Below are 25,085 nucleotides of genomic sequence, written 5' to 3'. Positions count from 1 at the left end.
TATGGTACTTCAGGACCAAGAATTTCTTCATCCTCTCCTGGAGGTCGAAATTGATCTTTTTCCACTTCAAGTGATCGAACAACCATTGGAGTACTTAATGGATGTGCTTTGTCCATGTAAAATCTTTTTAAGATTTTCTCCGTGTAGGCAGATTGATGAACAAAAACTCCGTCTGCTAAATGTTCAATTTGCAGACCTGGACAAAGTTTTGTCTTTCCAAGGTCTTTCATTTCAAATTCTTTCTTTAGATATTCAATTACCTTTTGTACCTCTTCAGGGGTTCCAATGAGATTTATGTCATCAACATAAACGGCGAGTATAACAAACTCTGATTCCGTTTTCTTAATAAAAACACATGGACAAATAACATCATTAATATAGCCTTCATTTATTAAGTACTCACTTAGGCGATTATACCACATGCGCCCTGATTGTTTCAGACCATATAATGATCTTTGCAATTTTATTGAGTACATTTCCCGAGACTTTTTACATGTTTCAGGCAATTTTAATCCATCTGGATTTTCATGTAAATTTCATTATCAAGTGAACCATAAAGGTAAGCAGTAACTACATCCATTAGATGTATTTCAAGATTTTTATGTACAGCTAAACTGATGAGATATCGAAAAGTTATTCCATCCATAACCGGTGAATATGTTTCTTCATAGTTGACTCCGGGTCTTTGAGAGAATCCTTGTGCAACAAGGCGTGCCTTATATCTTACAATTTCATTTCTCTCATTTCGTTTTCTAACAAAAACCCATTTATAGCCAACTGGTTTTACACCTTCAGGGGTTTGGACTACAGGTCCAAAAAACCTCATGTTTAGCAAGTGAGTCTAATTCTGATTGAATTGCCTTTTTTCATTCTGGCCAATCACATCTTCGTCGACATTCTTCGATGGATTTAGGCTCAAGACTTTCACTATCTTGCATGAGGTTAAGTGAAACATTATATGCAAAAATATTATCAACCGTGATTTTAGATCGATCTAAATTTATCTCATCACCGAAAGAATTTATTGAAAGTTCTTCATTTACTTGAGTTTCGGGTTCACTGATTTCTTCAGGAATATCAGGATTACTCAAATCTTGACCTTCAGCAGGAGGTTCTATTGTAGTATCATCTTTATTATTTTTCACGCTTCTCTTTCTAGGATTTTTATCCTTTGAACCCAATGGTCTACCACGCTTCTGACGTGTTTGTGATTCAGAAGCTATGATACTTGTAGATGGTCCTTTTGGGACATCAATTCGGATAGGTACATTCACTGCAGGGATATGTGACTTAGTTATCCGTTTCAAATCAGTAAATGCATCTGACATTTGATTTGCTATTTTCTGCAAGTGGATGATCTTCTGGACCTCCTGTTCATATGTGCGGGTATGTGGATCAAAATGTGATAGTGATGAAACTTTCCACGCAATTTCTTTTTCTTTTTCGGGTTCCTTTTTCTCTCCCCCTAATGGCGGAAAAATTGTTTCATCAAACCGACAATCTGCAAATCGAGTAGTGAATAAGTCTCCAGTCAACGCTTCAAGGTATCTAATTATGGAGGGTGAGTCAAACCCGACATATATGCCCAACCTTCGTTGAGGGCCCATTTTTGTACGTTGTGGTGGTGCTACAGGAACGTATACCGCACAACCAAAAATTCTTAAATGGGCTATATTTGGTTCATGACCAAATACTAATTGTGACAGAGAGTATTTATTATAATGTGTCGGTCTTAGACGTACAAGTGCTGCTGCATGTAAAATAGCATGACCCCAAATAGTAATTGGCAATTTTGTTTTCATTAGTAGAGGTCTTGCTATCAATTGTAGGCGCTTTATAAATGAATCTGCAAGGCCATTTTGAGTATGAACATGAGCAACAGGATGTTCAATTTTTATCCCAATTGATAAGCAATAATCATTAAATGCTTGGAATGTAAATTCTCCAGCATTATCAAGGTGAATGGCCTTAATTAGATAATCTGGGAATTGCGCTCTCAATCTTATTATTTGTGCTAACAACTTCGCAAACGCCAGGTTGCGAGATGATAACAGGCACACATGAGACCATCTAGATGATACATCTATTAGGACCATAAAATATCTAAACAATCCACTAGGTGGATGAATAGGTCCACATATATCTCCGTGTATACGTTCTAAAAAGTCAGAAGATTCGATGCCAACCTTCAGGGTCGATGGTCTGGCAATTAATTTGCCTTGATAACAAGCAGCACATGAAAATTCATCATTTGTAAGAATCTTCTGGTTCTTTAACGGATGTCCAGTTGAATTTTCAAGAATTCGTCTCATCATTATTGATCCGGGATTTCCTATTCGATCATGCCATAGCACAAATATATTTGGATCAGTAAACTTCTGGTTTACGATCATATTTGCTTCAATTGCACTAATTTTTGCATAATATAGGCCAGATGACAGAGTTGGTAATTTTTCCAAAATATATTTCTGGCCTGAGACACTCTTAGTTATACCAAGATATTCAATATTCATTTCATTTAATGTCTCAACATGATATCCATTTCTGCGGATATCTTTAAAACTTAACAAGTTTTTTGGGGATTTAGAAGAAAATAATGCATCTTCTATAATAATTTTTATCCCCTTAGGCAGAATTATAGTAGCTCTTCCGGAGCTTTCTATCATTTTTGAATTACCAGAAATTATATTTACATTAGCTTTTCTTCTAAGTAAATTGGAAAAATATTTCTCATCTTTAAATATAGCATGGGTTGTTCCACTATCAATTACACAAATATCCTCGTGATTTATCATTGATCCAAACAAGATTTGAGGCATTTCAATATTTTCTTCAATAAGAAATAAAATATGTATTAACACATGGTATATTATATAAAATTTTTATTTATTTACATTGATTAGAAAAATACAAATATCATATTTAATACAGATAAAACAACAAAAAAAATTGTTTAAATATTATCGGGCTTATCAACATTCATATTTACTTCTGGAAAATTAAAGAAATCAGCTACATCCAAATGCATAGGCTCAATATTATCTTCAGAGATAAAATTTGTCTCTGAATTATTTTCTGCCCTTTTCAGAGATGCCTAATATAGCTGAACAAGGAGCTTTGATGACTGGCAAATTCGCGACCAGTGCCCCACACCTCCACATCTATGACATATTATTTCTGAATTATTCTTCGGTAAAGCTTCTGGCTTTTTACCCTGCCTTTTATATTGCTGATTATTTTTCGGTGTCAATCGAGCATCATGATTAAAATTTCTTCTTTGACTACGACCACGACCACGACCACGACTGGGGCCATGGCCTCTTTTCTCGTTGGTTAGAATTTGCCTGATTCACTTCAGGGAGTGACAAAGAACCAACGGGCCGACTATCATGGTTTTTCATTAATAATTCATTATGACGTTCAGCAATAAGTAAGTGAGATAATAATTCAGAATATTTTGTAAAGCCTTTTTCGCGATATTGATGCTGCAGGAGCATATTTGCGGGTGGAAATGTGGAGTATATTTTTTCAAGTTTATCTTGTTCCGTGATTTTATCTCCGCATAAAGTTAACTGAGCTATAATTCTAAATAAAGCAGAATTATATTCAGTTATATTTTTAAAGTCCATCAGTCTCAGATTTAACCAGTCATAACGTGCTTGTGGAAGCATGACCAACTTCAGGTGGTCATACCTTTCTTTTAAATTTTTCCACAATTTCAAGGGATCTTTTAATGTAAGATATTGTAATTTAAGACCCTCGTCAAGATGGTGGCGGAGGAAAATCATAGCTTTTGCACGGTCTTGACTAGATGCTGTGTTATCATCTTTGATGGTGTCTGCCAGACCCATCGATTCAAGATGAATTTCGGCATCTAGTGCCCATGAGGAGTAATCTTTTCCAGAGATATCCAAAGCAACAAATTTAATTTTTGAAATATTTGCCATTTTATGAAAAAAAAATTAAATAAAACTCTTACCGATTTTTGTTACCTTGAAAAATTAACCGGAGCCTCGTGCTGATAACGTGTTATAATATAAACTAAATTATCAAAATAAGACGGAGGGAATAAAGGAGAAGAAAGTAGAAAACAGAGGAGGTAAATATATTTTTTCGTATCCCTCTCCAATCTCTCCAATGCTCATATATATAGGCATAAAAGATGATTAAATGTCAAGTGGGTAAGTTGCCCACTTACAAATGGGGCCCATTTGGAAAACATCTAATACCTAATATTTTCCACTTTGAAATCATCCAATATCTAACAATAATAACATTTTCTCCGTCCATTTTTATTACTTAAAAGATACCACTATCCAACTTAGAAAATAAAGAAACAATTTATCACTTATTATTGATTATTTTTCAACGCATTATTCAAAGAATATAGTATTTTAGTCAAAAGGTGATATAATTAATTGTCATTCTATTTATTTTTTAAACTAAGGTTAATAATAAAAAATACACCTAAATTATTTTAATTATTTAGGTTTCATACTTAAATTATTGAAAGTGTAAATTTTCTATTCCAACTATCACTCAATGGTTAGAGTCGTTATATATGTTAAGTGAACAAAGACTTTATTTGGTCTAATCTGTATCTAGGTGTGTTTTGTTAATCATTGAATTATAGTTCAAGTAGAAAACTCACGCTTTCAATGATTTGGGTGTGAAACTCAAAAAATCAAACAGTTTACGTGATGTTGTTAACTCTCTACTCTTTAAATTATACATTATGTTTATTTGTTGACATGAAATAAGCTAAAATATTCCTTCTATCTCAATTTAGATGATATTTTTTATGGAAAAATTATCAAATTTTACACCTTATATTTCTATATTTTCAATTATTCTCTACCATTTATAAGAATTTCAAAAATCTCATAGGAATGATGCTGATACATCGCGATTTGATACATAATTATTTTCATGATACATCGCTAGTTGATACAAACCAAACACAAAATGTATAAGTAAAACTTATGTTTTACTGTTATTTTTGTTGTGTTCATGATATATTATGTGTTATAAGCTGATTCATAAGTTTTATTGATATTATAATATTTGATTTGTATCAACTAACGATGTATCATGAAAAAGATTTATGTATCAAATCGCGATGTATCAGTGTCATTCGTATGTATCAGAAATCTGAAAAAAGAAAAAATTCAAATAATTACCAAAAAAAATGAGATAAATTATAATTGGATTTAAGTAAAATACCCATGTTTTATTTCACAAGAATAAAACAATCTAAATTTGATTAGAAATTTGCGCAAATACTTATATTCGAGACTATAACGTAGGGCTTTAACACTTGAAGAAAAAAAAGAGTCACTGCTTAATACTTTGACATGGAATTTGCTCATCTTCTTCTTCATTTTCCTATAGAAGCCATTTCAGCTCTATTAACTCTTACCTTCCTCTTCTACATCTTCCTATGGATAAGAAAATCTTCAAAACCTCCACTACCACCGGAAATCGCCGGTGGATGGCCGGTAATCGGCCATCTTTTCTACTTCGAAAACGACGGCGACGATCGTCCATTAGCTCGAAAACTCTCAGACTTAGCCGATAAATATGGCCCCGTTTTCACTTTCCGTCTAGGACTTCCCCGTGTGTTAGTAGTCAGCAGTTACGACGCCGTAAAAGACTGTTACTCCAAAAACGACGCCGTATTCGCGAATCGCCCAGCTTGTCTCTACGGCGAATACCTTGGCTACAATAACGCCATGCTTTTTCTCGCTAATTATGGACCGTACTGGCGAAACATACGAAAATTAGTCATTCAGGAAGTTCTATCCAACACTCGTCTCGACAAATTGAAACAAATAAAGCTCTGTAAAATCTTAAATAATATCAAACTCCTCCACTCTCGAGTTCAAATTAGTGAAGATTCGATAGTAAATCTAACCGATTGGTTAGAGGAATTGAATTTTGGGCTGATTGTACAGATGATAGCGGGGAAAAATTACGAATCTGGAGGCGATGGAGATGAAGAAGTGGAGAGATTTAAGGAAGCTTTTAGGAAATTTCTGGTTCTGTCAATGGAATTTGTGTTGTGGGATGCGTTTCCGATTCCGTTATTCAAATGGATAGATTTTCAAGGGCATGTGAAGTTGATGAAGAAGACGTTTAAGGATATCGATTCGATTTTTCAGAAATGGTTAGACAAGCATGTGAAGATGAGAGAAACGTTAATGGAGGTTAATGGAGGTGGAAATGAAAGGGATTTCATTGATGTGATGCTATCGAAGATGAGCAATGAACATCTCCATGAAGGTTATTCTCGTGATACCATCATCAAAGCAACAGTTTTTGTAAGTTCATTTCTCCTTAATTATTTACTCTATTTAAATTTATATCACATCTGACTTGATAATAATGGTGCTCGGGCTCATGCACATTTTGGTACCTTGATTTGCATGCATCATTATCACTCTAGGTTGCAGTAAAGTGATGACTACTCTGAATATAAAATCGTCTTTATTAGAAATATTTTAATTTCAATATAAAATTTTTCAGGCATAAATTCAAATTTAATCATATTTCAAATCCAATTATCGAACATCAAATTGAAAAAAAAAAAAGGCACTCTCACATACTATCTTAGTTTGACTTGCACAAAAGGAAAGAGCTGAAAAAATACACTCATAATAGCTAATTTATGATTTATTCTATTAAGTTGGTGTTGATGTTAACGTTTATCCACTTTCTTTCCGTCTATGGGAAAAAAATTAATGTTTCACTATTTTTTAACTTATTATATATTATATACATATAAATTTCTTTGATATGTTTTTGATATATTTTTTTTAAAAATTAAATATATCTAATTAACTATTCAATACGATTCTAAATTTATATAGAAAATTTATGCTTTTATTTTTAAAAAATCTAATAAACAGTTTGATTTGATGATTTTTAAAAAATCATTGATATCCCTACCTAAAATAGGAGATCGAATAACCTATTGGGCCCAGGCCCCTAACCATTGACATTTGAATGCCCTTAACTATGTACGCTAATTTAGTAGTTGTTTTGAAGGTGAGTATATGTGCTTATTAAGTCATATATGAGTAATATTTCCTATATTTATAGCTTGTTAGAAGATAAACTATTTGTGTATATAATTATACGATATTTGATTTATAATTTAGAAACTTGCACAACAAAGGCTCCTTCAATAATAGATGAGACTTGAATGGAAATTCTTAAAGAGTAAAATTTTAACTATTGTAAAAAATTTCCAGAGTTTGGTCTTGGATGCAGCAGACACAGTTTCTCTTCACATAAATTGGGGAATGACATTACTAATAAACAATCAACATGTCTTGAAGAAAGCCCAAGAAGAGATCGACACGAAAATTGGTAAGGATAGATGGATAGATGACAACGATATCAAGAATTTAGTGTACCTTCAAGCTATCGTTAAGGAGGTGTTACGATTATATCCACCGGGGCCCTTGTTAGTACCACACGAAAACACAGAGGACTGTGTTGTTAGCGGGTATCACATCCCTAAAGGGACTAGACTATACACGAATGTCATGAAACTACAACGAGATCCTCAAATATGGTCAAATCCTGAACAATTCGATCCAGATAGATTCTTCACTACTGATATTGATTTCCGTGGTCAAGATTATGAGTTCATTCCGTTTGGATCTGGAAGACGATCTTGTCCAGGGATGACTTATGCATTACAAGTGGAATACCTAACGATAGGTCATTTGATCCAAGGTTTCGATTATAGAACTCCATCGGACGAGCCTTTGGATATGAAAGAGGGACCCGGCATGACTATGCGTAAGGTAAATCCCGTAGAAGTGATAATAACGCCTCGCCTCTCGCCCGAGCTTTATAAAATTTAAGTAACATGTTTTTATCTTTCTTGAAATTGCTTGATGATGCGTAATTTCAAAAGTATTAAATTATTAATCCTGATGATGTATTACCTCTCTGTTTCATTCAACAGACTACTTTGATTGTATTTATTTTCTAATAAACAACTTTAAGTTGAATGTTGGAATATATAAAATACAAAGTGCTTCCTATAGCTCCTCTTTGCATGAACATCATTACTTGAATTGCACCCATACACTAGAAATAGATCAAAAGTACCATTAGGAGCAATAAGACTATCAACGACAAAATATTTATCCTCAAAATTGAGTTATTTTTAATTATTTTTTTTCACATATCACTTTTAAACTGTCAATCAAAATTTATTAAAATTTGATGAACTTAAAGAATCAAACGGCTCAAGTTAAATTATTTATTTATTTATTTATTTTAAACATACCATTAGGAGCAATAAGATTATGAATGAGAATATTCAAGATAAGATGGGAGTGGCCTTTGTGACAAATTGAGGAAAATAGATTGAGATGGTTTGGACATGTGAAGAGAAGATTTGTAGAAGTTCCAGTGAGGAGGTGTAAGAGATTGGTTATAGTAGGTACGAGAGATGTAGAGGTAGATCGAAGAAGTATAAGGGAGAGGTGATTAGACAAGACATGACTCTAACTTCAAATTACTAAAGACACGACCTTTCATAGGAGGGTGTGAAGAACGTATATTAGTGTAGAAGGTTAGTAGACGGTAGAGTGTTGTCTTGGTTTAGGCGTTTGCCGTCGTACTTTCTTTGTAATATTGTAGTTGGTTGTTTATTGTGCTTTAATTGGCGCACTATTTTATTGTTCTTATTTCTTTCTCGCAGAATTTGTGATGCTTCTCTTGTTAGTTGCCATGTTTCTTTCCACGCTAATATTTTCTTACTCCTTTATACTTGTGTTTAGTAAACTTGAGACAAAAGTTTTCGAAAACAACCTCTATACTTTCACGAGGTAATAATAAAGTCTGTGTACACTCTATCATCCAACCCCACTTGTAGGATACCACCAGAGGTCATTCTTATAATTTTCCGAGCTTAAAGAAAAAAGGAAAAGCTAGAAAATAAATAGTAGAAGAAGAAATAGACGTTCAAACAGAAAAATCAAAATTATATTTAAATATGACTATAATTTGAAAAAATATTTATTTTTTATAATTGATTAAAAGTGAAAAATATGAAATACCATACATCTAAGTCATACAAGTAAAGAGACCTATTCATTGATAAAAAAATAAATATGAACAGTAGAATTATTTTTTTTTGAATTTTGTTCACATCTTAAATCTTAGGTCTCGAAATAAATAGTTAAAAATTTTGAAATTCAATTTTATGTGTCCAAACACAATTTGGGAATATAATCTCAACATAAAACACTTTAAAATAAAATAAAATAAAATAAAAGCCGAAGAAGAAAGTCAAAAAGAAAAAGAACAAAGCTTTACCAAAACCTGCCATCTGTAAACCAAACGTGTGCATAACCATTCCACGTGCCACTTTTCTTCATTGCCACGTCATCACCAAATCCTCATCCACTTTCCATTTAACCCCCCCCCCCCCCCCAAAAAAAAAAAAACACATAAATCCAATTTATACTCACAAAAATCACAATCTTCAACAATTTACCCCCCAAAATAACATAACTTATGGCATTAGAATGGGTAATTCTAGGGTTCGCTGCAGGAGCAGAAGCAATTATGGTAGTGCTCTTAACATTTCCGGGTACATACGCGTTACGTAAAGGTTTAATATCCGTAACCCGAAATCTTCTCAAACCATTTCTTTCCATAATTCCGTTTTGTTTGTTCTTGTTATTGGATATTTATTGGAAGTACGAGACTCGGCCGAGATGTAAATCGGCCGAGTCTTGTACTCCCACGGAACTCATGAGGCATCAGAAATCGGTTATGAAGAACCAGCGTAATGCGCTGTTGATCGCGTCCGCGTTGATGTTTTATTGGCTGCTTTATTCTGTGAATCGATTGGTTACTCGAGTTGAAGAGTTGAATCAAAGGGTTGACAAGTTACAGAATAAAGAATAATAACACTTGTGATAATATATATGACTTAATATAAATTAAGTAAGTATTAGTTGTAATTTTTTTTGAGTTTTACTTGTTTGGTTTCTTTGTAATGGATTGTAAAGCTTTTTTAGTACGGAGTTTATCCGTGATCTCTTTTCTTTTTAGGATGGACATGAACTTTAAGAAAGTTTTAATTATATATATATATATATATATATATATATGTCATCTAATTTTGTGATTTTAAAAAGGGTTAATTTATAAAATAAATTAAAAAAGAAAACTACGATAAATATTAACAGTGTAGACTTCAATGTTATTCATCAGGGCTCCGTATAGATCGGGTCGGTTTTGAAGTTTATAGATTTGATTTATCGATTATCGATTTATAGTTGTAATAATCAAGAGTTTGAGACAACCAGAAATAAAAATATAAAAATTATCAGTGAAAGACTTTATATATCGAATGATAATAAATATAAATTATTAAAAAAATAATTAAATAGGTAAGAATCGATAACTCGATAAAAAAAAGTTAAAATCATTATCAAAACTGTTAAATCAATAATTCATTATCGATAAATTAATAAAAAAAATTTAATTCGATTGATTTGTTGATTTCAGTTCGATTTTGAATCGCCCTATTATTCATCACAGGAATTACGTCCTAAATCACTGTTAAGTAGAATTAGTAACGAAAATAGCTAAAATAACAGAACTTTATGTTATGAGGAATCGTCTTAAAATCACTGTTAAATAGAATTAGAAGCTAATCAACTATTTAGCTATGAAAAAAAATCGCATTTTTTTGATATTTTATCTGATATTTATAATTTTGGTCTCACATCAGATTGCCCAATATGATTCAACACATCAGATGGTCCAATATAAATTCAGTCATTCAGATGGCCCAATATAATTCAATACCTCACCAATAGAATGGAAGCAGCTTCATTCTTCTGCAACTTCATCCTGGACGAATGTGTTGAGGGTATATTTATAGGTTACCTAAATTCTATTAATTTAGGAGATAATTATTTATTAGATATACACTAATTTCTAATATTAAAAATTATATCATATTGGTGCATCCAGATACATATATTTTGATATAGATAAAGTCAAAATTAGGTGTAATTTTTTTAGATACATTGTGTTCAAGTGGATTCGCATCTATCTGAGATAGATAGAAAAATTTCGCTCGCTTTTCTCTCATATCGTTCGTCACTCTCCTATATATTTGATATCTTAGATACATGCAAATCACACTAGATATATACAGATACATTTAACTAGTGTGATTCACATGTATTTGAATTATATAGACAAATCCGCTAACCTCCCTCTCGTTTCCACTGATTCTTCTCCCTATTTTAGTGTATGTGTAGTTGAAATTTGATATGAAATTATTTATTAATTATATAAAATATAATTATTTTAAACTTTAGAAAGAATTAATAAATACGATAAAAATATTTATGTAATTAAATAGTATTTCCATATTTGTATATATTTATATAATTGCATACAAGTTCAATAACATAAATTATGTCTACTTACAAAAATTCTTGAAAGTCTTGGCTTGTGAATTAAATATTACAAAAGTTATGCTCCAGAACAAATATTTTCTAAAAATATATACCGTGCGAAATTAGTTATATCTAAAAAATTAAGGTTGTTTGAGCACTGAGAGCAAAAATTAAAATAGTACTTTCACCATTTTAATAAAATAAAATAAGTTTAAAATTAGCTAATTCCTCAAACTAAATATAAAATAAAATTAATCTCAGCTTCTTTTTTTTCAAAATTATTATATTTATTGTACGTGATCAAACAAACACGTAGATTTTAAAAATAATTAAAGACCCCTCTTGATGTCTGAATCCTTTACTGACACTGTAAAAATTGACAATTGAATGCCATATATCAGAACTTACCTCTCATTGGGCATTGTACAATATTTTGAATCAATTGGTTTACAGATTAATTTTATTTTATACTTTATCCATTTATTTTTATTTGATCATTTTAAAATTTACACGCTTTTTTAAAATTAATATTTTTTATAATATTAATCTAAATTAATATAAAATTTTGGTTTTTTTAAAAATAAATAATTAATTTAAGATAAGTGATAAGTAAGTGATAATTTATTTGTTAAATATTGAATAATTAAAAATGAACCGAATTAGATTTTTCATTAGAGATTGTTACCATTTTTAATTTTTATAATTACATTTTTTTTCCTATTTTTTTCACATAATCATTTTGTCTGTTCATATTGAAATATTTGATTTATCCCATCAAATAGGTATGATTATGACATATTTTAGATCATTAATTGTAATGTATTTTAAATTTCATGTTTAATAAACGTATTTACATAAGATAATAATCTTTCCATATCAATTTATGTATATAAATTTCCTTTTTTTGCTCAATTTTTCTTTAAAAAAATGATTAAATTTAAACTTCCTACTCTCTCCGATTAATATTTAAAAATTAAAATTGTATTTAATCATTACTTTAAATTAGTTATTGATATTTTAAAAAAATTTCCATGATTAAGCGCGCTACTTAAATATTACCGCATAAATTGAGCCAATATATTAATTTCTTAAAAATTTGTTTATTGGTGGTAACTAAAAAGAAACAAAAAGTGTTGTTTGGTATTCCAAAAGAGACCTTCATAAGACAGAGCATCCTATGTTTTAATCTCAGCCCTTAGATCTCTCACAAATGCTCACAAAAGAATACATTTGAACATACACTTCACTTTCCTCTACTTCACTGTCTCCTCCCCTCACACCTCAAAAATCCCTTTTTGGTTGAAGGGTTGCTAATGGTTTAGAAAGATTGAAGCTTTTTTAAAGAACAGAAATGAAGAGCTCAATGGATCTTCTTCTACTTCTTCTTATTTCACATTTAGTAACTTTTGCTCATTCTGTTGATGAAGGTAAGTTCTACTTCTATTTTCTTGATTTTGGGTACGGATTCGATTGAACTTAGTAACTTTGGTTAAACCTGTAATTTTGATTTTAACAAATTAATTTAGTATTTACAAATTAATACTATTAATTTAGGACTCATTCATTTTGCCTTTGCTTGTTTAAACTATGGTTTTCTCTATGATGTTTATTTCTACTTGCATTATGATCTTGATGGGAAAAAGTTACTGTCTTTACTTAAATATGTGGAGTTTGGTTTCCCCCCTTTGTTTGTATACCTTGGTGCAATAGTAAAGTTGTCTTTGTGTGACCTATATAAGTTAGGGGTTCAGTTCTAAGCTTACAGCTAGCTACAAGTATTAGGTAGGCTGTTATATCACTTTGCCTTTGCTTGTTTAAACTATGATCTTTATTTCTTCTTGCATTATGCTCTAGATGGGAAAAAGCTACTGTCTTTACTTAAATATGTGAAGTTTGGTTTTCCCCCTTTGTTTGTATACCTTGGCGCAACAGTAAAATTATCTCCGTGTGACCTATAAGTTAGGGGGTTGATCTTTTCTCCATTTTCCTTGCAAAGAATTGGAGAAAAAAAATCTTGTTTTGGGATATGTTCAAACTAGTGTCTTAGATATATCCTTGAGTAGTTTTGATCCTTAAATTTGTTAAGAGTGAGCACTTTTGATTTCTGTCAGACATTTAACAAACTCAAGAACGGTAAGGAATTTGTTATAGGGGAACTCAATTTTGGATGTGAGTTTTTAATGTATTTTGTGGGGCTTGAAGTTTTTGAGGTCATGCAAGGCACCCTTAGCCCACTTGTGAGATTACACTGGGTATGCTGTTGTTGAATTTGACAAAAATCAAAAGCACTGAATTTTGACAAAATGGAGATATATGCTTAAAGTTCAAGCCAGTGATGTAAATGAGGCAAATGTGAATACTTTTGCTACTCTGTCATTTCACTGTGAGTTTTCTAAAGAAAGAGACTTTTTGCCTTAGATCTTGACTTTCTAAACATGGTATCTCTTAATAAATAATTCACTTTTATGATATTCTACAATATGACTATCTTTCCAGATTAATTCTAATGTGCACATGGTGTGGTTGTTTGCCTTATAAACTTTATGTGCCCATTATTTATGAAAATTGTTCAGTGCACATGGACTTTCTCTTGTCTTATTTTATTTTTCGTTTTAGTGTTATGTGTTGTTTTCTTTTGCTTCAGTTATCGTACATTTTGTTGTTGCTACTTGTTTCTTGTTTAAACTGTTCTCATCATGACTTCTTCCCTACTGTATTTGTTTTACTTGTTTTCTGGACATTGAGTTTAGGGTCTATCGGAAACAATCTCTTTACCTTCATAAGGTAGTCCAGACCCCACTTGTGGGATTAAATTGGGTATGTTTTTGTTGTTATTATAACAGTGAGCATAATGTTATTTGTGAATCTTCATTGAGGATTGCCAGGAGTTGTGTTTTTGGTTTCTGTCTTTTGGCTGAAAGTATTGTTCCAATTAATATTGGACATAAAAATGTCGACATAGGAAGGGTGAATGTGATGGCATATGTAGAGTCTTCCTTACTCTAATTGTGATTTCCCATTGATTTTGGGTCTTAATGATACTTTATTAGGGGTGTCTGGACCATCAGTTAATGTATCCTAATTGATATTTGATCAGGAGGAAGCGGGATTTTATCTGTAAATAAATAAATGAATCCCGCCCCCTCTCAATCACAAGTGCTCTATAGCATAATCATACGGACGAGCAAGCCCTTTTCTACTTTCTTTTAGGTCATAACGTGCTTCTCCCTGGTAGAAGTAACTACCCTAGCCAGTGAACTCAGCGCATTATGATCAAAGGGACTATTGAGAGTAACAAAATCATCTGAATCAATGGGATCATCGGGATAGTCAATCGTAGAAATCATTTGAATCAACTTGCTAATATGATACTATAAAATGACAACAATAGAAAACAAAAACTTTTGATTAGAAGTAGAAAATATTATTAACCTGAGATGAACCGTAGCTTAGTCATCTACCAAGCACATCTTGCACTGGAAGTGCCTCTGTAATACCAGATGTGCCAGGAATGTCGCGTCGCTATGATGGACTCACATTGTGCTTTTGACCGTAGTAGACAGCCCAATCAAATGCACAAAAGTATGTGTCCTAGGCTAATGTGCCAAAAGGTTGGTCACCTTGGTATGAGAAAATAGGTGAGTGGCTCGGTTGGGCTGTGGACTGAGATGGATCCTGTATCAGGAGTGCTGTAGGATATGTTGAAGTAGAAGGATCCGTGGTCTGAGCTCGTCGAGCATGAGGACTATTTGCTCCTGCCACCATGTTGGCCACTCGACGAAGGGCTCATGATGGTCATCGCATGCTGCAACATACTCATGGTCAAATGATAACTTCTCACCCTCTCGTGTGGCTTGCAAGGCTCTGCTACAATAGCTCAAATCCTACGATCCCAGCGATGTGGTAATGCTGCACCATCTCCTTCCGCCCCCTACATTTCTATTCCCACCTGGTGTAAACCACTAGCCTGTAGGCGATTCAAATATTAATTAGTAACTTTGTAAGAAATTCAAACGCTAATCGCATAATATATACAAACTGAAATTTAATGAACTTACCAACCCCTCACGGTTCGCTGCCTATGGAATGTATCCTTGAGTACCTCAATGAATGGGGTTGCCATCGAAGTGCACATGATATGCGATACCATACCTGCATACCATGTACTCATCGTGATCAAGGACAACATTGACATGTGGGGCAACCTGTTGAATCCTTTGACCCCACAACTAGATCTGTTTCTCAATCAGGCCAAGAACTGCTAGTCAACTTTCATCTGGTTGTCTCGCTTATGATGCAGAGGCGATCAACTAGGATGATTTGGTACACAATGCACACATTCATACTGTCTCAGGATATGGTCGCTTGCTGCACCACAATGTCAAGACAGATGAATGGAATATCTGCATTCACAGTGTTCGACCACATGAGCGCAAATCGTGCAATGCAGCAATGAGATAATCTCTAGAGGATCTCTATACAGACTGTTGGGGATTGTTTGGTATGCTAGACAAAAATAGATAGTCCTGGGATAAAAATTTAGTATTATCTTATCCATTGTTTGGTTATTAATCAGGGGATAAGTCATAACAGGATTAGTAATCAATACGGGGATAAGTTATCCCAGGATAAAATAATGAAAATGAGAAAAATACTACGAAATAAGGTGGAGAGTATTTTTGTAAACAAACAACTTCTTAGAAATTATGCAATGCGTGTTATTTTTAATACAATAAATTAAACTGCTAATAAGAAATAATCCCAGGGTAACTAATCCCAACATCAGCTGTCTTCAAACCAAACGATCCCTTACAAAATGAAACAATTAATTAGACTAAGCAACATGAGTGATAAATATTTGGAAGCATGTCTGTTTTTGCACTAGCTTGGGGATTTTGTAGTACTAGTAATGGAAGAGTTGGAGTTGTTTGTTCTTTTAGGTTAAATGAAATCGATTCTATTATGAAGATTGAGGACTAGAAGTAAATTACAAGTGGGTAGACAGTTGATAAATTTATTTACTTAGCCACCTGTCATCAATAAAAATTAAGAATTTCAACATTTTCCGCGGGTTGATAAACAACTAAAACTTTATTTCTCCTTTTATAGGAGTATCACATTTTCCAGTTGGTTAGACGTAATTATTCGTACTATGTCTGAATGGTCTTCATATGAATTATGGCAGTTATGATGGTTATCAAGTCTGTGAAACGGTAACCTGGTATCGAAACTTATGTTGTTTTGTTGTAAATAAATTGTAGCCGAGGGCCATGACAGTTGTTCATTATTTTTAGATTTCTATTACCACATCCACATGTTGTTCCTATAGCCTCGGTTATCTTATTATCTTGCTGTTGTTTCTTCTTGTCTTTACTGCTTCTTTTTATCATTCTTAGAGCCGAAGGTCTATTGGAAAAAACCTCTCTACCTTCTCAAGGTGGGATAAGGTTTGTGTACAATCTGCCCTCCCCAGATCCCACCCGTAGGATTACACTGAGTTTGTTGTTGTTGTTGGCCATAATGTTGTGGCTTGTAGATCATATGAAATTGTAAAATTTACGGAACTTCATTATTCTTCTTGTCTCGTTCTTACGCCCACTTCCTACAATCTGGCTTGAACCTTTGGGTAGATTGCTTTTTTTCAATCAGATTTACTGCATTTTCCTGTGCAAGAAGTCTTGATTTTAAGCACTTCAACTTAGTTGTTCCATAATTGGTTGAATGGGATATCATTTCTTCTGGTTTTACTGAGAGCTGCTTAACTAAATACTATTTATCTTTCTTCTTTCTGTTAGAGGCCTTTGTTGGTGTAAACATTGGAACCGATGTCTCAGACATGCCCAGTCCAGCTCAGGTGGTGGCTCTCCTCAAAGCACAGCAGATTCGGCATATCAGGCTATTTGATGCTGACCAAGCTATGCTACTTGCACTTGCTCATACTGAAATCCGTGTCACTGTTTCTGTACCAAATGATCAGCTCTTAGGAATTGGTCAGTCGAATGCCACTGCTGCCAATTGGGTTTCCCGAAATATCATCTCTCATGTTCCTGCCACCAATATCACAGCCATCGCCATCGGTTCTGAAGTCCTTACCACTCTTCCTAATGCTGCTCCTCTCTTGGTCTCTGCCATGAAATTTATTCACTCTGCCCTTGTTGCAGCTAATCTTGACACTAATATAAAAGTCTCCACCCCTCATTCGTCTTTTATTATCCTTGACTCATTTCCACCCTCACAAGCTTTTTTCAATCGATCGTTGGATCCTGTGATGGTTCCGTTGCTCAAATTTTTGCAGGACACTGGGTCCTATTTCATGCTCAACGTATATCCATACTATGATTATATGAAATCCAATGGTGTTATTGCATTGGACTATGCTCTCTTTCGCCCCCTTCCACCTAACAAGGAAGCTGTTGATTCTAACACACTCCTCCACTATACTAATGTATTTGATGCCATTGTTGATGCAGCACATTTTTCTATGTCCTACTTGAACTTCAGTATTCCCATTATAGTGACGGAGTCAGGTTGGCCATCTAAGGGTGACTCCTCTGAGCCAGATGCCTCTCTTGACAATGCTAATACTTATAATAGCAACTTGATTAGGCATGTTCTTAACAACACTGGGACTCCCAAACATCCTGGGGTTGCAGTTAGTACGTACATTTATGAGCTTTACAACGAAGATCTGAGACCTGGGTCTATATCCGAGAAGAACTGGGGGCTTTTCGATTCCAATGGAGTGCCAGTTTATATCATGCATTTGACAGGATCTGGAACGGTGTTGGCTAATGACACTACAAACCAAACCTATTGTGTTGCAAAGGAAAACGCGGATAAAAAAATGGTGCAAGCTGCACTGGATTGGGCTTGTGGACCAGGGAAAGTAGACTGTACTCCTTTGTTGCAAGAAAACCCTTGCTATGACCCAAATACTGTGTTTGCTCATGCATCATATGCTTTTGATGCATATTATCACAAGATGGGCATGGCCGATGGAACTTGCAACTTCAATGGGGTTGCTAAAGTCACTACCACTGATCCTAGTAAGCTGTCAAAACTACGTTTTTTTTCTTCTTTTGCAAATGCTCATATGTTACATGAAATTGCTGACTCGAATATTTGAACCTTAGATACAACATCACAAGTGTCTTGTCCAATTCTCTTCTTAATTGTTTTCAGCATGGTTTCTTTCGCTACTGTATTTGCTTTACATGTTTCCGAGGATCTATCGGAAACAACTTCTCTATCTTCACAAGATAGTGGTAAGGTTGCATAAACACCACCCTCTCCAGACCCCACTTTTGGGATTACACTGGGTATGTCGTTGTTGTTAAGTGTGTTGTCCAATTGGAATTCTACCAGAAATTAACTTTAACAAATTGACACAAAATTCTGAAAGTATGAGATTCAACTTTCAAATTAAATATTTAGTCTGCTACAAGCATATTGGGAAAATGTATTACATTAATCAGGAAAGTTAGCAAAAACAAGAGATGACATGCCTTATGAACTGTTTTTTTGCCTAGTCAGTAAGATAGATGAGATGCTTCATTCCCCTGATTATTAGGATGGATAAGGCTGTTTAAATTTTTCGGCTTGTTTTGGCTTCGTGGTTCTTCCAAAAGTACGGATGCAAAAATGCATCTCTTCCATATGCAATCCACATACACATGGTAGAGTGTTACGGATCTCAACAGCAAAACCTTTATACAGTTAAGACCGTGTTAGAAAGATTGAAGTAACATTGATAAATACCTGATCCCCCCCCCCCCCCGAAATCTGATCACACTATTATGAGATACTGATTCAAATCTGTTCAACAATAATCTGCATAAATATGTCTACAGCTGTTGTTTTGGGGACAATGTTGTGATTTGCATGATTATCGATACCTAATATTTGTTTCCTGTTGCAGGTCATGGTTCTTGTAAATATCCAGGAAGGTACTAATTTAGTCATTCTGTATAAATTGTCCTTTTCTGTTTGATTAACTTCCCCATAGCTTGTTATTCTTGCTCTACTATTACTTATGATTTGTTTCTTTTCATTTTTTCATCTAGTGGAAGGAGAAATGGCACCTTCACGAATAGCTCCTCGGTTGCTCCATCATCAGACTCAGCTTCGGGCTGTCATTCACAATATTCCCACGATGTTCATACTTTCTTGAGCTCTCTAATTGTTGGTTTGTTGACACTCTGGACTGCAGCTTCCTTGTAGCATAATGTGTATTGTGAACAGAGTTTCATTTGGCTCCCAATTTTGTTTCTCCAAGGAGAGTTAAGGTTGGCGCGTGTAGTCTTTTAGATCGGAACAGGAACTGGCGTTGAAGTTAGTGCTCTGGATTTGTTCCTACGTGCAGTCGAGGCAGAGAAGGCTTGTTGTAATTATCTTAGGGTAGACTCATTCTTTTCCTTCTGAAGCTGAATTCCTTTGTCTCATATGGGAATGTTCGATTATAATGCTTTTGCATAAGATATTCTTGGTAGTAAGGGACCGGTTTCCTTGTTCAAGCCGGTATTAACGAGTAAGTAGTAAGCAAGTGAGAACTGGTGAATTGACCAGGTGGGGATGAACAATTTGATTCATATATAGGCAAGGTACTTTTTAGCCTTCCATTATGGTGCAATTCAAATGCTTTTACATTGGCTATGGTTGCCTAATGGTCTTTTTTTTTGAGTATCATCTTTGTCGGTATGCGTATGAACAAACATATTCCACCTCTTTATTGGCTATATGCCTTGCTCGTCCCCCATTACCCCTTTCACAAGGCTTGTCATATCAATTTTCATAGTGAATTTTTTGCATATCCAAAGCGAGAACTCGAAGTGGTGGGAAAGAAGAATCAACAATATTCTTGGATGCATACATTAATTAGGTATTACAAAGCCACTAACAACAATAAACATATACATAATTAGATTACAATCTAACCACTCACAATTTTAACAAATTATATTCCTCTAATATAATGTTCACTATTAATCTTTGCTTTAAGGATCGTTCCTACCCATCTTCTTACTTTATAGCAGTTATTGCTTCTGTTCCAAAAGATATTCCACAATCCTTATCTATTCATTCCACCTTCAATTGTTGGTGGCATGATCACTCCACGATTTTGCCTCTCCACATTTCCATGCCATCCTGTCCATAATGAAAAGTATTCTTTCAAGAAGCATTTGACAAAATAATATTTTTCGAAATTATAAAAAATTTAAAAGTTTAATAGACATATTTTTTTTGTTTTCTTACCAATGGACATATCAACTCCACGATTTTTGAGCTCACGATATTCTTGACATAAGGCACAAGCTTCACAAAAGCAATGAACCAAACAATCTCCACAAGGATTTTCTTTTAACAAATATTGTTGTCTCATTTTGGAACGATAGAAACATGAGTAAAAACATGGGCAACCAGTCACACATATTATTATTGCATATAATGCTCCATTTACTCCACAAGCTGCAACAGTTAAAACAAAATAAATAAATTATAATTATGAAATTAAAGAAAGAAGATTAATAAGTATGACAAATTCACCATTTTATTTGGGGTGGTAAATGAGCTAACTGACTGAATTAATAAATGAGACATCGATCGATATTACTTAAAAGAATTATTTGAGTTGTGATGGACGGTGTCAAGAGGGATTAAACTAACTATGGGTCATTGTCAAATTCGTTGAACTCTTACTAAGTTTAGTTTCTTTGTTTGTATTACCAAACATAAGAAGTAAAAACTTTTTTCTTAATAAGGAAGAACGACAACTATGCCTTAATTCCAACCAAGTTGATGTCAGCTGTATTGATGAAGAAACAAGAATTCAAATAGCTGACTCCAACTTATTTGGACAAAAGCATAATTATTGTTGTATAAAATAATTTGACACAATTTCTCATATAACATTTTAATAAGGTAAATTTAAAAAGGTCGAAATTTGCTGAATTAATACATAAACGATCATTAATCAGCTGAAATTTAAATGGATATATCATATTATTCAATGACTTGGTCCACCCTTTTCTTTTTAAAAAAATAATAATTTGGGGGCAGGGAAATAAAAGAGCGAAAATCAGACGAAAATCCTCACCAATAAAGTGAAATAAAATACTTACAGTTAGAACCCTTGTCAATAATCTCAGCAACCTGTCCAAAAGTGATGCATGGACACCAGAATGTAATACAACCTGATCAAACAAAAAAATAAAATAAATAATTTTAGTTTTTGTGTTATTTGATTAAATATATTTAATTTTTAATTAACTGAAAAATGTGAAGTATGTTTTATTTGAATAAATTCTAAAATATATTTCTTCACTTTAATTTATTTGACATTTTTTACTTTACGAATGTATTGATTAATTTTTGAATCTAAATTGAACTGCATCAACCGAATCTTAAAATCAAAATTTGGATATTCATAAACCATACAAAAAGTAATATAAGTTGCAATTTTTCACATGTCAATACGATGACAAAATATAATTAAACTTATATAGTTTAAATCTCGAAAAACAAAAAATATCACATAAATTAAGAAAAAAAGAAGATAATTTAACAGTAAAATGCTTAACGTGTAATAAAGTAGTGGAACCACAAATAATCATATTGTCGGAAAAAACACGACTAATTTTCATCCCTTCTGGACCACCTTCAAACAGAAAAATAATCGAGAAATTTAAAGAAAATAACAACACAAAATTTAACGTGAAAAACTCCCCAATTTTTTTTCAAAAAAAAACAATCGGAGAAGATCAAATATACTTAGTCAAATATCACGACTAAAATCAAAACTTACTAATAATTGAACAACCAAAATACTAATTAACCCTTTCTAATAAAGTACTCTCTCCGTTTACTTTTATTATCCCAATATTTCATAAGCAAATTTTTACTTTTAGTTTTACTTGGTACTTTTAAGGTATAAAAAAAAACTATTTTTTTCTATTTCACCCTCAACATTAATTACTTGTCCATCAAATTATTTTTTCAAAATTTAAAATTATACATCAATTAATATAAATATTATTTATATTAATAATTATTTCTTAAGGAGTGTATTATAAAATTTAAAATCAACAAATAAAAGTAAACAGAAGTAAGAATTCTAAACAAAATCTCAAAAATTAGAATTTTCAAAAGATGATATGAAAAGACGACTTACAATTCTTGGGATCTGACATACAATCACATAAGCCAGTTGACCATGGAACATCATTCTTCTTTTTTCTATACATTGCCGGTTGTCGATCCATTGTTTCTACGTAAAGTTGAGTTTTTGAACTCAATCGAACATCCATCGGCGACGGTGTTTCGTCGCCGAAGGAAGATGAAAATTTCTGGTATTGATCACTTGAACTTGTTGAAGATTTCATGATGATTGATGAAGTAAAAAAAAAAAAAAGATGAAGGAATAAGCTGAGTTCTTGATTTAGATAATGTGGATGATATTTTACAAGACTTTTGACTTAATATATAGTAATAGTATAGTATGATAAAAGAAAATGACAAGATTGGTACTCTTTATATATTATGAATAGTTTTGATTTTTTAATTTTATCAAAAATCAATAACATTTGACTATGTCAACCATTTTTTACTGAACTTTATCAGTTAGATTCAACATGAACTAAGAAAAAATATTAATTTAATAGAGAAACAACTTTTACTATATTCAAACTCTTTTTAGTACTTATTATTGGTCTATCTTTTGATGTCCAGTATAGTCTTTTGTGTTGCAGTTTTTAAGATTTAATAAAATTATTTTCAGTATTTTTTAATTATATTTTCTTCTTTTTTTCATAATTTTCGTCAAATTTAATAGACAACATTTATTAAATATTTAATTGAGATTAAAAATATTAAGTTTGGTAAATTTAAAAAATCAAATATGTCTAAAACAAACTTTAAAGACTATTTTAAATCTAACCCAAAATATACATCTAAATAGAGATGTGGTCCAAATAAATAATTAGTCAAACTCGACGGTTCAAAGTTATATCTGAGAAACTTCCTTTCCGTGTGTTTTAGAATTTTGTCTGATTTTTTTTTTTTTTGCTTAGCTTTTCTCATTTATACCCTTTCGTTTTAAATTATTTATAAAAAAAAAAGAGGTTTTGATAATATTTTTTGTAATATCTTAAGATAAAATTGCTCTTTTATTAAATATTGTGTTATTTTTTCATAATTGAGGTACTTACAATCTTCAAAAATAATTACTATTAGTAAGGATAAATTAGAAAAATAGTTAATTTTATTTTGTATATTTAAATGAATAAATATTTTGATATATTTATTGTACAAATCTATCACGGTTAATAATTTGAGAAAGATAGTATTCTTAAAGGGTCATGATTGGAATATACGTAACTGTAGTTGAAGACATAAGAATCCCTTAAAGTTAGGGGTGTGCATTCAGTTATTTGATTTGATTTTGTGTTATTTGATTTCGATATTTAGATTTTTGATTTTGAAAAAGTGTAATTCAATTCAAATAAAAAAAATTGATTTGGTTTGATTTTTTTCGGTTCAGCTATTTGATTATGTCAATAATTAATAGCATAATCAACGTTATATTTGTATGCTTAAAACATTTACATGCAATAAGAAGTAATAAGATTGAATCTTTTAAATATACTTCCTAATATAAGTCACAAGTAAAACTATAAAACACAATACTTAGTGAAATAAGAATGACCATTCAATCAGGCCTAAATATCCTAGTACAGTAATTTACTAATACCCTAATAAAAATCATCTAACTAAAAAAAGGGAATAAAAGTGGTTAATTACAACTTTAATTATTAACCTAAATATTATGTGTATAATTAGTAATATATATCATATAAAATTATTTGATTTTTTTTGGTTTTTCAATTTTTATTTTTCTAATACCGAAACCAAACCAAAAAATTAATCCAAATTAATATTCCATTTAATTTGGTTTGATTTTCCGATTTAATCCGAATAATGCACACCCCTATTCAAAGTAAGCAATTCTCATATAATAGTCTATATTATTATTCATCTCATAATTATCTCTAAACTATTATTTATATTATAATATTTAAAATATATATATAATTAATGCATAACTAACTTGTGAATCAAACAATCTTTACCAATATGAGTTGTGATACAATGATGATATTACTTTATTTTTAATTAAAAATTTCAAATTTAAACTTTGAATATGGAGAAAATTATGTTGAGAATTTTATCTCTAAATAAACTTTACCGTGCGATCTAAATTGAATCGAAAATTCAATGTAAACTCCAGACCCTGAATTAAAAAAAATCAATATTTTGTATGGGTTTAAGATTATTTGGACACATGGGGGGACCTACCCCATTAATTCCAGACACGTTCATTTTAGTGTGCCTTTATTATATTTTTAGCTTAAATATTTGGGTTGAACTAAATTGGTGAATATCGAAATAGATTGAGTTAATAATAGATAGATTATTGACCCATTTAAAATTATTTGAATTAAAATGAGCTAAAAATAAGTCATAACCTAACTTGATCAATACTTACTAAGTTTTAAATTCAAAGTTTATTTTTTTATAATTTGATTGAGCATCTAAAAAAAAGGTACAATTTACCTAAATTTCATAGTGGTAAGAGTCAATTAT

General features: G+C 32.1%; 4 protein-coding genes across 4 annotated transcripts; 3 read left to right on the top strand and 1 right to left on the bottom strand.

Annotated features, from left to right (window-relative positions):
- The first annotated feature begins 5,261 nt into the window (after positions 1-5,261).
- LOC129871453 (nicotine N-demethylase CYP82E3-like) lies at positions 5,262-8,059 on the top strand. Its single transcript, XM_055946362.1, has 2 exons — positions 5,262-6,320; positions 7,254-8,059. The coding sequence occupies exons 1-2, from the start codon at positions 5,355-5,357 to the stop codon at positions 7,872-7,874; spliced, it is 1,587 nt and encodes a 528-aa protein (XP_055802337.1). The 5' UTR covers positions 5,262-5,354; the 3' UTR covers positions 7,875-8,059.
- Positions 8,060-9,495: 1,436 nt separating this feature from the next.
- On the top strand, positions 9,496-10,084 carry LOC129871167 (uncharacterized). The gene has a single exon (XM_055946051.1). The coding sequence runs from the start codon at positions 9,541-9,543 to the stop codon at positions 9,934-9,936; it is 396 nt and encodes a 131-aa protein (XP_055802026.1). The 5' UTR covers positions 9,496-9,540; the 3' UTR covers positions 9,937-10,084.
- A 2,579-nt stretch (positions 10,085-12,663) lies between these two features.
- On the top strand, positions 12,664-20,099 carry LOC129870234 (glucan endo-1,3-beta-glucosidase 3-like). Its single transcript, XM_055944926.1, has 4 exons — positions 12,664-12,874; positions 17,243-18,493; positions 19,366-19,393; positions 19,511-20,099. The coding sequence occupies exons 1-4, from the start codon at positions 12,799-12,801 to the stop codon at positions 19,665-19,667; spliced, it is 1,512 nt and encodes a 503-aa protein (XP_055800901.1). The 5' UTR covers positions 12,664-12,798; the 3' UTR covers positions 19,668-20,099.
- A 177-nt stretch (positions 20,100-20,276) lies between these two features.
- On the bottom strand, positions 20,277-22,903 carry LOC129870235 (protein PLANT CADMIUM RESISTANCE 2-like). The gene is made up of 4 exons (XM_055944927.1): positions 22,615-22,903; positions 21,566-21,637; positions 20,700-20,912; positions 20,277-20,591 (listed from the first exon to the last, which is right to left on the bottom strand). Exons 1-4 carry the CDS (start codon positions 22,823-22,825, stop codon positions 20,515-20,517), a joined length of 573 nt encoding a protein of 190 aa, XP_055800902.1. The 5' UTR covers positions 22,826-22,903; the 3' UTR covers positions 20,277-20,514.
- Between the last annotated feature and the right edge of the window lie 2,182 nt (positions 22,904-25,085).

The sequence above is a fragment of the Solanum dulcamara genome, chromosome 10 (genome assembly GCF_947179165.1).
Source record: "Solanum dulcamara chromosome 10, daSolDulc1.2, whole genome shotgun sequence".
NCBI lineage: Eukaryota > Viridiplantae > Streptophyta > Magnoliopsida > Solanales > Solanaceae > Solanum > Solanum dulcamara.
The sequence above is the reverse complement of the archived record's forward strand: the minus strand, read 5'-3'. Positions and strand labels throughout refer to the sequence as shown.